Source organism: Pristiophorus japonicus, chromosome 12, assembly GCF_044704955.1.
Source record: "Pristiophorus japonicus isolate sPriJap1 chromosome 12, sPriJap1.hap1, whole genome shotgun sequence".
Lineage (NCBI taxonomy): Eukaryota > Metazoa > Chordata > Chondrichthyes > Pristiophoridae > Pristiophorus > Pristiophorus japonicus.
Genome location: NC_091988.1, coordinates 89,234,568 through 89,248,507, shown reverse-complemented (window position 1 = coordinate 89,248,507; position 13,940 = coordinate 89,234,568). Strand labels below are relative to the sequence as shown.

Genomic DNA, 13,940 nt, shown 5'->3' with positions numbered 1-13,940 from the left:
AAAGCTGCAATATGCTGACATTGGCATTCCTGGCTTTTATCAGATTTAACTCTCATTTTAGGAGTCGCCTCTCGAAGGTAATAATCAGGTTAACCCTGAAACCAGAGAGCTTATAAATAATGCTTATGAAGCGTTTGCTGGAAATGGGATATTGTGAAAATGTTAGGCCGACAACAAGTCCAGCATGCACTGCCAACAGGTGAATCTTTCTGTAGAGAAGGGGCAGTAAGAAGTAATAATTGAATCGTAATTGAAAGAAACACACTGCAATATATTTCCTTCCTGCTGCCACAGTGATTGAAGAACTTGCACCCACTTTTCTGCTCGCATTAGCGCCGGGGAAAATCTAATTCAGCGTGTCTCACGTTAGCTGCGGCACACCCACAAGTCTGTCACAAGAACTCTAGGGAAACTGGACAGTTTAATTGGGGGAGAAGTTCTTGTAATCCACCACAAAATAGTTTGCATCCAACTGCATGCAGTATTTATGGAAATAGCTGGAGCTCGATCACAAATATACATTCATGACTTGGACTTGGGGGTTACAGGACACAATTTAAAAATTTACAGATGACACGAAATTTGGAAGTGCAGTAAACGGTGAGGAGGATAGTAATAGACTTCCAAAAGGTCATCGATAGGTTGTTGGAATGGACGGATACATGGGAAATGACATTCAACACAGAAAAGTGAGAGTTAATACATTTTGGTTGGAAGATTGAGAGAGACAATAGAAGTTAAATTATACAATTTTAAAGGGGGCGCAAGTAGAGAGAGACCTGCGGGTGTTTGTGCACAAATCTTTGAAGATGGCAAAACAGATTAACAAAGCAGTTAATAAAGCATATGGGATCCTAAGCTTTATAAATAGAGGTACAGAGTACAAAAGCCAGGAAGTTATGCTAAACCTATATACATCATGAGTGCGTCCTTAGCTGGAGTATTGTGTCCATTTCTGGGCCCCACATTTTAGGAAGGACATGAAGGATTTGGAGAGGGCAGAGAAGAGATTTGCTAGAATGATTCCAGGGATGAGGGATTACAGTTACGTGGAAAGACTGGAGAAGCTAGCGTTGTTCTCCTTGGAGCAGAGAAGGCCAAGAGGAGAATTGTTGGAGGTGTTTAAAATCATGAAGGGTTTAGAAGTGAAACTGTTTCCAATGGCTGACAGGTCGATAACCAGAGGGCACAGATTTGGTGATTGCCAAAAGAACCAGAAACAGCATGAGGAAAAACATTTTTATGCAACAAGTGATTAGGATTTAGAATGCACTGTCATATATAGGGTGATGGATACAGATTAAATAGGAGCCTTCGAAAGGGAATTGGTAAGTATTTGAAGGAGAAAAAATTGCAGGGCTATGGGGAAAGAACTGGGATAGTGGACTAACTGGATTGTTCATCAAAAGAGTGGGTGCAGACTCGATGGGCTGAATGGCCTCCTTCTGTACTGTACTATTCTATAACTCTCTGAAATGCACCACCAAGGGATGCTTACAAAGAGTGGAGGTGCATGATACCCCCGTTAGGTGTGTTCTGAAGGATTAATAGGGGCTACAATTTAAATGCATCAATTAATAATCGCCAGGCCCAGTGCAGGTTCTGCATTCTCAGCCAGGTCCTCCAAGGAATATCGGTGAAAACTGACTGGATAATTCCTCTTGCATATTGCTCAAATGCACCCTTGGGCATTGAACCAAGAAGCAGCACTGGGCAGACCTGTGTGGATGTGTACTTACTGGATCACTACCCTGAGGGTAGCGCACTTGCTGTCTTTGGGGGGCAATAGGGAAAATAGTACAAAGTTTTTTTAAAAAGTGTTTCCTCCAGAATTTTGAAGCTACAGAACTCAATTGTAATTCAGATTTTTGTTCCTGGCACAACCTCTGTGTAATCAGCCCATGCTAGACTCTCACCCGCATTGCACAGATGTTTGAGAGTGTTTATACAGACATGGTGATGAAACACAGTCAAATGATTCCATGGAAATAATTGGCAGACGTCCAAGGGTGCTTTCATGGGAAAATATTAGGTAGTTCACTTATTCTATGGACTTTGAAGTAATAGTAATGTGTAGGCACGAGTTGAAGGGCTTGTTTGGTGGTGGAATCTAATGGGAGGGTGGTGAAAGGATTAAAGCTGGGAATTTGTGCCGCATTCTTGGTAATTATCATCAAACTAGACATCCGTCTGTGTTTCACTGTTATTTAACGTAACCCGCCTTCACTTTTACGCCCATTTCCTGCTGAAAACATTATTGTGATACACCTCGAATAGTGAGCTGTTGCAAGCCGACAGTGTAAGGGGACTTGGCCATTGGTAGATCGTTTCATCAACGATTTGTTAATAGGTAAATTGCCAGTCGCTAGTTGGGAGGATTAACTTTCCCAAAATGGATTTGTTGCTCTATTTTCAATACTGCTCCTGTGGGCACCTTGAAAGACCTTGAAGAATTGTGCCTACCTGTTTGAGTGCCACTTGAGCCCCACCATTCATCATTGGTAGTGCAGATAGCTTACCTGCCCAACTGTTTTTGGTACTATGTTTCCAAATATTGTGTCTACTTGCTGGTGTGAGAGGAAAATGCCATAAATCAGCTTTTGAGCTCCTGTGTTCCAGTCAGACTTCACAGAGGATTCTGCGTGTGTATATCTCTAAAGATGTAATTAAAGCCCATAACCAATAACGGATTCCACAGAGGCGAATCTGATTAGCGACCGATTTCCCTAGAATGATCCGGGGCTTAGAGGATTAAATTATGAGGACGGGTTGCATAAATGTCGCTTGTATTCCCCTTGAGTTTAGGTTGAGGGGCAACCTAATTGAGGTGTTTAAAATGCTAAAATATTTCTCGGGTAGATACAAAGAAACTATTTCCTCTGGTGGGGGTATATAGTACACTAGACATAATCTTAAAATTAGAGCTAGGTTTCTCGGGAGCAAAAACAGGAAGTACTTTTTCCACACAAAGCGTAGTAGAAATTTGGATTCCGATATCGAGAAATATGGAGCAAAGACAGGTAAATGAAGTTGAGGTGGAGATTAGCAATCATCTAATTGAATGGCCGAACTGGCCTGAGGGGCTGATTGGCCAACTCCTGTTCCTAACTTAAGGCTATTGAAAACTATATTGGGGGGAAAAAAATGTATTAAGTGACATTGCTAATGAGGGTGTGTGGTTCAAAGAATCTGGCATGCTCTAAGTAGGGTTTGGAGGTAAAGCTGTTACACACACACACGCCCAAGAATTACAGGGATATTATACCTGCAAGATTTTAGAACATGTCTTTTAGATGGCATACAAGTCCAACCCATGATCAGTTCTCTGAAGTATTTTTCAGTTAGCGTGCAGACTCTTTGGCTTTCCAGAGTTTAATTACCATATCCTTTTCTTGTTTTGTGTTTTTTTAAGTTTCCCAGTGCACTATTAGAACAAGTTTTCTTCATTTTTATATATCATTTGAGCAAGGTATGACCTTACTTGGTATCTGTTTATTAGTTAACTCAAATTACTATTTTTTCATTTTTTTTCCCACCCGAAGGGACTTTGAAGTTAGCTGAGTCTCATAAAGTTATTCTGGCCTTAACTTGTGATTGTTGTCCCAATTGCATTCCAGACTTTCCACATAATTGACTGCTCATACAGTTAGTTTCCCCTTCAGGGCAAAGAACTGCTCCAAAGTCAAGTTCCATGTTAAAAGAGCAGATAAATGCCAGTTAACAATCAACCCTGAAACAACTGCTCAGTGGATTTGAGCAGATTGAAATGCGTATTGGGCTATTTTCTGCGTCATTACTCCAGCCAAAACTAGGGTGTCAGGTTGACGCATGTGATTCTCCAGCTCATCTGTATTTTGTGGATGCCAATCGTTCAGTACTAGCCTTCGCTGACCCACCAGTCATCGGTGTCTCTGACTTTTATTCACATGGGTGTAGTTCTAACAGGTCTTGCCATACATTTCCTCCAAGGAAATGGGTTATAACGCATGTCAATGCTTTCACCATGGGAATTGCATTGGCTTCTGTGTCAACTAATATACTCTGGTCCCCCCGTATAATAATTTATCCTTCTGAGTTCATAGTTAAATCCAACAATGAATCATTGAAAGATTAATGGCAAAATGGGGTTCATGCCAATAGATAAATGGAAATGTCAATGTTGACGCACTGCAGTTTTGGTGTGACGTGCGCAGTCTCTTTCACTGTTTGGCACAGAAAAAACATCATCTTTCCTTCATTGTGATGGGCAGCATCAACGAGGAGCCCACCTGCAGTTATGTTGAATCCCTGTATAGACAACTGAATGAAGATGAATCTGATGATGCACATCAGCTTCTTTGTGATGGATTATCTTGTAAGGATTAATAATTTAAAATATCTTCAATGATACCAGGGCTAAAAGTGTTAAATTAGGAGGACAGGTTGCATAGACTAGGCTAATATTCCCTCAAGTGTAGAAGACTGAATGCTGCTCTAACTGAGGTTTTTAAGATGATTCAAGGGTTCGATGGGGTAGATCGAGAGAAACTATTTCCTCTGGTGGGGGAGTCGAGAACAAGACATAACCTTAAAATTAGAGCCAGGCCATTCAGGGGTGATGTCAGGAAACACTTCTTCACACAAGTAAATCTGTAATTCTCCCCCTAAAAAGCTGTTGAGGCTGGGTCAATTGAAAATGTAAATGCTGAGCTGGATAGATTTTTGTTCGGCAAGGGTATTCAGGGATATGGAACCAGGGTGGGTAGATAGAGTTAAGACACAGATCCGCCATGATCTAACAGAATGGTGCAACAGGCTCAAGGGGTTGGGTGGTCTACTCCTGTTTTTATGATCCTATTTTATTTGTTCCTACAAACATTTTGCTAATTAAGCCTGATTTTTAAACCCAAAGTTTTTCTGATTGTTACTTTTGGCCTGAAGTGCATTCGCTTGCAACTGTTTTTATCCTTTTTTTAAAAAAAATTAAGTTCAAGATGTAATATCGTCCAGATTGGAGACGATAAAAGGATTCCAGCTCGAAGGGCAAAGGTCAGTAAATGGCAGCCAAAAATATCTGCTTGCATTAATGGAGACCTCAGCCTTTGATCCTGACTTAATGCATTGAACTTTGCACTGATTCAGTCAAAGCCATGGAAAGGGTGATTGAGGGCTGGAAGTTGAACCCACCAAGCCTGATGGGGATTGCACACAGCTACACTTTCTTACTTTTTCGGCATGCTGGTCAAACCTTCATTTACTCCAAGATATTTGGTTGTCATCCTCATTATTGGTTCCCCAGAGCAGTCTTTGAGACAGAATATCTTTTTAACCTGGCCTCCCCAATCCCATCCTCATTAAGTAAGCCCAAATAGGAAGTTATTGATCACCTCGGCCTGGGAAGCAGGCATCGTAGTTTTTTGCGCAGAACCACTGAGCAGATTTTCAGTGAGAATCTGTCCGACAAATGATCAGATTTGGCTTCTCTTGCTGGCTAGCCTCAAATTGATGATTTGGAGATTGAAAAAGATTTTTTTAAAAGCTCCCAGCATAGGATTACCATTATTAGTGGACACCATTGTGACATTGACAGCGTCATGCAAAGTGCAGTGTAGGTAGCAGCTTGCATTGTTGGTAAATGTCGGGAAGAGCACTGACTCTGTTTGAAAATCGAATATTCTACAGGAGATGTGGCAACTAAGAGGGACAGTTTTTAGAAAGTTCTGGAAGGTATTTTTGCCTTCTCTGTGGAATATTTTGCACAATTGCCAAAACCAGCTTTGATTTGTTAATCGAGGATTTGCAACTTTGAAATCAACCTGGAATTTGAGTTTAAGATTCCGCTCTGGAGATTTGTCCTCTTGGAGCATTCAGTTATGGATGGATGAATGAAGGAAAGATTTGCCAGCCTCAGTAGTGTTTCCCTTCTCCTTGAAAGGAGGTCATTGTCTAGATATCAGAATGTCATCTCTACCTGATGCGAACTTTTGTGGAAATCATTGCTGTAATTTTTTAGTCTGTCCTTTGACCAATTTGCCCCTTCCTTTTAATTTCTTTTTTCATAAACACAACCTTAAGCATTTGTATCCATGGCATTGGATCAGTTGTTAGAATATCCCAAGGGCAGTCTTGGTGTACCAAATATGAATAGGATAGTCATACGACTGATATTAAAAAGGATTCCAAGATGTTGTCTAGTTACACAGCTCCCAGTGACGATCTTCGGTACGTGCAGTGTGTTGCATCAACTGAGGAAGATCTTATTGAAGTAGATAATTGTAAAAGTTCTTTTATTTAAATATTAAAACTTACAGATGCACCACAAGTAACTCAAAAGCTCATTTGTTGTATTGGTGTTGTTTAGCAAATCTGTTTGGTGCTTTTTTGTGCTAACGTTTTGAGATTGTTATCCGTCTTTCAGGAGGCGGAGCGGGACCTGGCACACTGAGCCGAGGTGAGATGAGCCTTGCAGAGGTACAATGTCACTTGGACAAAGAAGGAGCATCTGACCTGGTCATCGACCTCATAATGAATGCAACCAGTGACCGGGTCTTCCATGAAAGTATCCTACTTGCAATAGCTCTGCTGGAAGGAGGCAACACTACAATTCAAGTATGTATAATGGTGAATAGAACAAGCCAAATCTCGACCGCAGTGGTCTTACAATTAAATGTATTATGAATTACACCTCATAATGATCCGGAAATGCTTTGATTTAAAAATTCTCATCCTTGTGTTCAAATCCCTCCATGGCCTCACCCCATCCCATCTCTGTAACCTCCTCCAGCCCTACAACCCTCTTCGCTCCTCCAATTCTGACCTCTTGCACATCCCTGATTTTCATCACTCCACCATTGGCAGCTGGACCCCAAGCTCTTGAATTCAATCCCTAAATCGCTCTGCCTCTCCACCTCTCTCTCATATGCATGCTCCTTAAAACCTATCTCATTGACCAAGTTTCCTGTCCTAATATCTCCTTATGTGGCTCGGTATCGAATTTTGCCTGATAACGCTCCTGTGAAGTGCCTTGGGAGGTTTGACAATATTAAAGGTGTTGTTTAAATGCAATTTGTTGATATTTTGGGCAGTTGCATCATTTCCTAATTACGTGTCAGTATTTTGACTCTGTTTTAGTTTTGTATGAGTAATTGTATTTGCCAGTTTAAACAACTGATATCTTGAATTATAGGCAGGTGTATTTTCATATTTATACAGTTAATTATTGTGGGAAAAAATGAACCATGTGTGCCTTTTGTCGCCATGTGCAATGCTGTGCCAATTAAGTACTGCAACTGTAAAGGGACCATCTATTGAACTGCTAAATTAAAACTGTCTATCTTGAGAATGAGTTGCTGGAAAAAACTCTAGGGGATTGTGAAACTTTGTCCAGTTCACCAGCGATCTCCATGGCAACTCCACACATTTCCACTGATAACTTTATTGTTTTTTTGTGTGGGATGAAATTGGTGGGAAGCCTTCGTGGTTATGTTCCAATAACCATGTCGCAGTTTTCAGTAGTAGAGTTCTCCATTGCTGTTTTTGTTTCAACTTGTACTTGATGTTTACAATATTTAACATTTCCCCCACTCCCCAGTGGCTCCTTGGTATTTATTTCTCAATTTTCGCCCTTCCCGCCCCACTAAACTCTAAAGGGTGGTGGAAGCAGATTCAATAGTAACTTTCAAAGCGGAATTGGATAAATACTTGAAGGAGAAAAAAAATTGCAGGGCTATGGGAAAAGAGCTGGGGCAGTGGGATAATTGGGTACGTCTTTTGGGCAGCCAGCACAGGCACTACCCTGGCTGAGAAAGTGAGCGGGTGCCATTTCCACATGAAGCAGCTATCGGGCAGAGCACCACAGCAGGCTGAGGTGTGAGAGACTGCCTCAAATATTCCTTCCGACCTGTTGCCTGGATGGCATGGCTAGAATCAGCTACTTACCATTGTGGGAAATCGCTAGTGAAAATCCACCTTGCACTATACCCCTAGTTTTAGTTTCCCCTATGAGTGGATATATCCTCTCTGCATACACCTTGTTGAGCCCCCTCATTATCTTATGTTTTGATAAGATCACCTCTCATTGTTCTGAACTCCAATGAGTATAGTCCCAACCTGCTCACCCTATCTTCATAAGTCAACCCCCTCATCTCCGGAATCAACCTAGTGAACCTTCTCTGAACAGCCTCCATTGCAAGTATATCCTTCCTTAAATACGGAGACCAAAACTGTACGCAGTGCTCTCGGTGTGGCCTCACCAATACCCTGTACAGTTGTAGCAGGACTTCTCTGCTTTTATACTCTATCCCCGTTGCAATAAAGACCAACATCTATTTGCCTTCCTGATTACTTGCTGTAGCTGCATACTAACTTTAATGTTGCATGCACAAGGACCCCCAAGTCCCTCTGTATTGCAGCACTTTGCAATTTTTTTCCATTTAAATTATAATTTGCTTTTCTATTTTTTCTGCCAATGTGGATAACCTCACATTTCCCCACATTATACTTCATCTGCCAAATTTTTGCCCACTCACTTAGCCTGTCTATATCCCTTTGCAGATTTTTTGTATCCTCACAATTTGCTTTCCAACCCATCTTTGTATCATCAGCAAACTTGGCTACATTACACTCGGTCCCTTCATCAAAGTCATTAAGGGTCATAAGAGAAGTAGCGGCAGGGATAGTGGATGCATTGGTTGTAATTTACCAATATGTCCTGGATTTTGGGGAGGTCCCGGCAGATTGGAAAACCGCAAATGTAACGCCCCTATTTAAAAAAGGAGGCAGACAAAAAGCAGGAAATTATAGACCAGTTAGTCTAACATCTGTTGTTGGGAAAATGTTAGAGTCCATTATTAAAGAAGCAGTAGCAGGACACTTGGAAAAGCATAATTCAGTCAGGCAGAGTCAGCATGGATTTATGAAGGGGAAGTCATGTTTGACAAATTTGCTGGAATTCTTTGAGGATGTAACGAACAGGGTGGATAAAGGATATTTGGACTTCCAGAAGGCATTTGACAAGTTGCCACATAAAAGGTTACTGCACAAGATAAAATGTCCCTGGGTTGGGGCTAATATATTAGCATGGATAGAGGATTGCTAACTAACAGAAAACAGAGAGTCGGGATAAATGGTTCATTCTCGGGTTGGCAATCAGTAACCAGCGGGATGTCGCAGGGATCAGTGCTGGGACCGCTCTTGCACTGACTGTTGAAACAATCTGCTAAAAATACCAAACACCAACAGGAAGGAAGGATGGCTCAGAACTACTTTAATCATCCACCTACATCGATCTGGGCTGTCCACCTACGCGACTGATCAGGTGGAGCTCGCTCGTGACTAACCACCGAGTCCCGTGCTGACCTGCACCATTCACACCGACTGTCTCACGGTACAATGTTTCCCATCTGTCCATTCACTCGCTCCATCACTGAGCAGAATGTGCTTCTGGCTGACTGTACGAGCCCTCCTGCTTATTATTCCACTTCATTCTTTTCTATTTATATTCTTCCTCCTCCACATCCGCCCCCCTCAACAGGCTTACACTATAGATCTCCCACTCACCTTCCTCGCCAGTCCCCGACTACATTTACCTCGAAACCGCACAACCCTGTGATCCCACCCGCCAAACGTCCCACAGGTTGGATGGTTCTTCATGTCGTTTCTCGCCCCTCGTTGCTGCAGCTCGTCCATCAGTTGACAAGTTGTCATGCATCTGTTCACATGGCCTGCTACACCTCACAAATCTGTACTGCTTTAAAAGACTCAAATTGATGGTAGTCCAGGGAACAAAAAAAATGACAGACCAATTGAACAAATACTTCGGCAGAAAAAAGTCAAAAGAGCCAGTTATTATTTAAATGGAGAAAAATTGCAAAGTGCAGCAGTACAACGGAACCTGGGGGTCCTGGTGCATGAAACACAAAAGGTTAGTGTGCATCTTCAGCAAGTAATCAGGAAGGCCATTGGAATCTTGGCCTTTATTGCAAAGGGGATGGAGTATAAAAGCAGGGAAGTCTTGCTACAGTTGTACAGGGTATTGGTGAGACCACACCTGGAATACTGCGTGCAGTTTTGGTTTCCATATTTAAGAAATGATATATTTGCTTTGGAAGCAGTCAGAGAAGGTTCACTAGGTTGATTCCAGAGATGAGGGGGTTGACTTATGAGGAAAGGTTGAGTCGGTTGGTCGTCTACTCATTGGAATTCAGAAGAACTAGAGGTGATCTTGTTGAAATGTATAAGATTATGAGGTGGATGCAGAGAGGATGTTTCTACTGACAGGGGAGACTAGAACTAGGGGGCATGATCTTAGAATAAGGGGCCGCCCATTTAAAACCGAGATGAGGAGGAATTTCTTCTTTGAGGGTTGTAAATCTGTGGAATTTGCTGCCTCAGAGAGCTGTGGAAGCTGGGTCATTGAATAAATTAAGACAGAGATAGACAGTTTCTTAACCGATAAGAGGTTAAGGGGAGCGGGCAGGGAAGTGGACCTGAGTCCATGATCGGATCAGCCATGATCTTATTAAATGGCGGAGCAGGATCGAGGGGCCGTATGGCCTACTCCTCCTTCTATTAAGTTCTTATGTTCATTAATGTAGATTGTAAATAGTTGAGGTCCCAGCACCGATCCCTGTGGCACCCCACTAGTTTCTGTTTACCAACTGAAAAATAACCCATTTATCCCGCCTCTTTGTTTTCTGTTAGTTAGCTAATCCTCTATCCATGTGAATATATTACTCCCAACCCTGTGAACTTTTATCTTGTGCAGTAACCTTTTATGTGGCACCTTATCGAATGCCTTCCGGAAATCCAAATACACCACATCCACTGGTTCTCCCTTATCCACCCTATTCGTTACATCCTCAAACTTGTCAAACATGATTTCCCTTTCATAAAACCATGTTGACTCTGCTTGATTGAATTATGCTTTTGAAAATGTCCTACTACATATTCCTTAATAATGGACTTCAGCATTTTCCCAATGACAGATGTTGAGATAACTGGTCTGTAGTTTCCTGCTTTCTGTCTGCCTCCTTTTTTAAATAGAGACGTTACATTTGCAGTTTTCCAATCCACTGGGACCTCCCCAGAATCCAGTGAATTTTGGTAAATTACAACCAATGCATCCACTATCTCTGCAGCCATTTCTTTTAAGACCTAGGATGCAAGCCAGGGGATTTGTCTGCCTTTAGTCCCATTATTTTACTGAGTACAACTTCTTTAGTGATTGTATTAAGTTCCTCCTTCCCTATAACCCCTTGATTATCCATTATTGGGATGTTTTTAATGTCTTCTACCATGAAGACCGATACAAAATATTTATTCTTAGTCTCTTCCATTTCTCTGTTCCTGATTATTACTTCCTCAGTCTTATCTTCTAGGGGACCAACATTTAATTTAGCCTGTGCCTGTGGCATGTAGCTGTCGAAACTCTTACTATCTGTTTTTATATTTCGCGCTAGTTTACTTTCATAATCTCTCTTCCCTCTCTCTATTATTTTTTGTTGTCATTCTTTGCTGGCTTTTAAAAGTTTCCCAATCCTCTGGCCTCCCATTAGTTTTGGTCACATTGTATGCCCTTGTTTTCAATTTGATACCATCCCTTATTTCCTTAGTTAGTCACGGATGGTTATCCCTTCTCTTAGTCTTTCCTTCTCATTGGGATATTTTTTGTTGAAAGTTATGAAATATCTCCTTAAATGTCTGCCACTGCTCATCAACCATCCCACACTTCAATCTAGATGTGAATTTATGCTTTTCACAACTTTTTAATACCTTTTACTACAATAGCACTCATTATATCGGTGGGGGGAGTGTCTAAACTGCCGCCTGTGGGCTGCTCTAGGCTCCCAAGACCTGGTAAAGCAGCCCTCGAAGTCCAGGCAGCTGAGACTGGCATTTTCATTTACATTTCTTAACTGGTGATTCGATTGGATTCTGTACAGCTGAAGGTGTAAATAAGGTTTTCAGCACTGCTCACATTGGTGGGTGGATCCTAAATTGGATCACCCAAGATCTGAGAGGATCTGTAATTTGAGATCTATTCAAATTAATGGGAACATGGATTTGCCCTCGATATGTGGCCAGCAAGGCTCCGTGGTACATATCCAAGTAGCCCAAATAGATGGGGATAAAAAACTTGTATTTATCAGGAGTCTGATGGAATGCCTGGATGAGTGTAGCTCCAACAAGCTCATCACCAACCAGGTCTTACCCCAATTATACAGGGCCTTGGTGAGACTGCATCTGGAGTATTGTGTGCAGTTTTGGTCTCCTTACCTAAGGAAGGATATACTTGTTATAGAGGGAGTGCAGCGAAGGTTCACCAGACTGATTCCTGGGCTGGCAGGACTGTCGTATGAGGGGAAATTGGGTTGACTAGGCCTATATTCACTAGAGTTTAGAAGAGTGAGAGGGGATCTCATTGAAAGGTATAAAATTCTGACGGGTTGGACAGACTGGATATGGGGAGGATGTTTCCCCTGGTTGGAAAGTCTAGAACAAGGGGTCACAGGATACGGGGTAGGAAATTTAGGACTGAGATGAGGAGAAATTTCTTCACTCAGTGGGTGGTCACCCTGTGGAATTCTTTACCACAGAAGGCTGTGGAGGCCAAGTCACTGAATATGTTTGAGGGAGATAGATAGATTTCTAGACGTAAAAGGCATCAAGGGGTATAGGGAGAAAGCGGGAATGTGGTGTTGAGAGAGGATCAGCCATGATCATATTGAATGGCGATACAAGCTCGAAGGGCCAAATGGCCTACTTTTCCATGTTTCAAAGCAGTCCTCTTGATCATTAGAACATCCACTCCCTCCACCACCAGTGTACCATGGCTGCAGTGTGTATGATGTGCAGGATAGACAGTAGCAAGTCGCCAAGGACTATTCGACAGCACTTCCAAAACCCATCAACTCCACCACCCAGAAAGACGAGGGCAGCAGACGCATGGAAACACCACCACCTCCAAGTTCCCCTACTAGTCACACACCATCCCATCTTGGACATATGTTGCCGTTCCTTCATCGTAGCTAATCAAAATCCTGGAACTCTCTCCCTAACAGCACTGTGTTAGCATAATATACTGGCAGGGGTAGAGGGGTCATGGGATTGGAGGTAATATGCTAGCAGGAATAGAGGGTAGCACTAAGCACCTTGGGATGTTTTACAACATTAAAGGCACTATATAAATAAGTTATTATTACTGTGGGAGTACTTTCACCTCACAAACTGCATGGTTCAAGGATGTGGCTCATTACCACCACCTTCTCAAGGGCAACTAGGGATGGGCAATAAATGCTGGCCTTGCCAGTGATGCCCACATCCTGAGAATGTGTTTTAAAAGATTATACCACAGTGCTTTGTTGGCCAACCAGAAGCCAGGAATGTCTTGTAATTATGTTTTCCATGTGTTCCTACTTGTGCTATGTTCTTCATTTCCTGCTGTTTCTCTGTTCACTCTGAGAACAATGTGAACGCTACATTATTATGTTGGTATAAAGTTGTGAACACTTTCCAATTATCTTTCGCTCTGTTCTCTTTCCTCACATAAGTATGTAATGTTGTACTTATGTACAGGCTTTTAGTGACTCACACACCTGAGGGGGAGATGCATACTTTTATACACCAGTAATGTGTAGATTGTTTTTTTTTAAACAGCTTGTTGCCTGAGGTACAAAGCCCTTGCATTAGTGTGACCAACACGCCAGATATTACGGTACCTCAATTGGAGGGAACAGTAACCTATTCCAAGCTGGCTCACCCTGTTGGCGTCTGTTTCCTGAGGGAAACACTTTGCTGCCCAATGCTTCCCAAAATATCTGTCTAATGCTAGGACTTTTCAATGTAAGGCATGCTTGCTTCAAAGGTTTCTTGAACTTGTGTGTGTGTATAATGTTTATCTACGCTTTGTTTTCTTCATTTGATGCCTCCTTTGACTGTTACCTTTCCGACCCATCCACTGG

The 13,940-nt window shown here is 42.1% G+C and overlaps 1 protein-coding gene across 1 annotated transcript in view; it reads left to right on the top strand.

Moving 5' to 3' along the window:
* The window catches only part of itpr1b (inositol 1,4,5-trisphosphate receptor, type 1b), a 593,020-nt gene that overhangs the window by 360,288 nt on the left and 218,792 nt on the right, over nt 1-13,940 (top strand). The window contains exon 39 of the mRNA XM_070894815.1: nt 6,398-6,588. Coding sequence (XP_070750916.1) covers nt 6,398-6,588 — 191 coding nt within the window. The remainder of the gene's footprint in view (nt 1-6,397; nt 6,589-13,940) is intronic.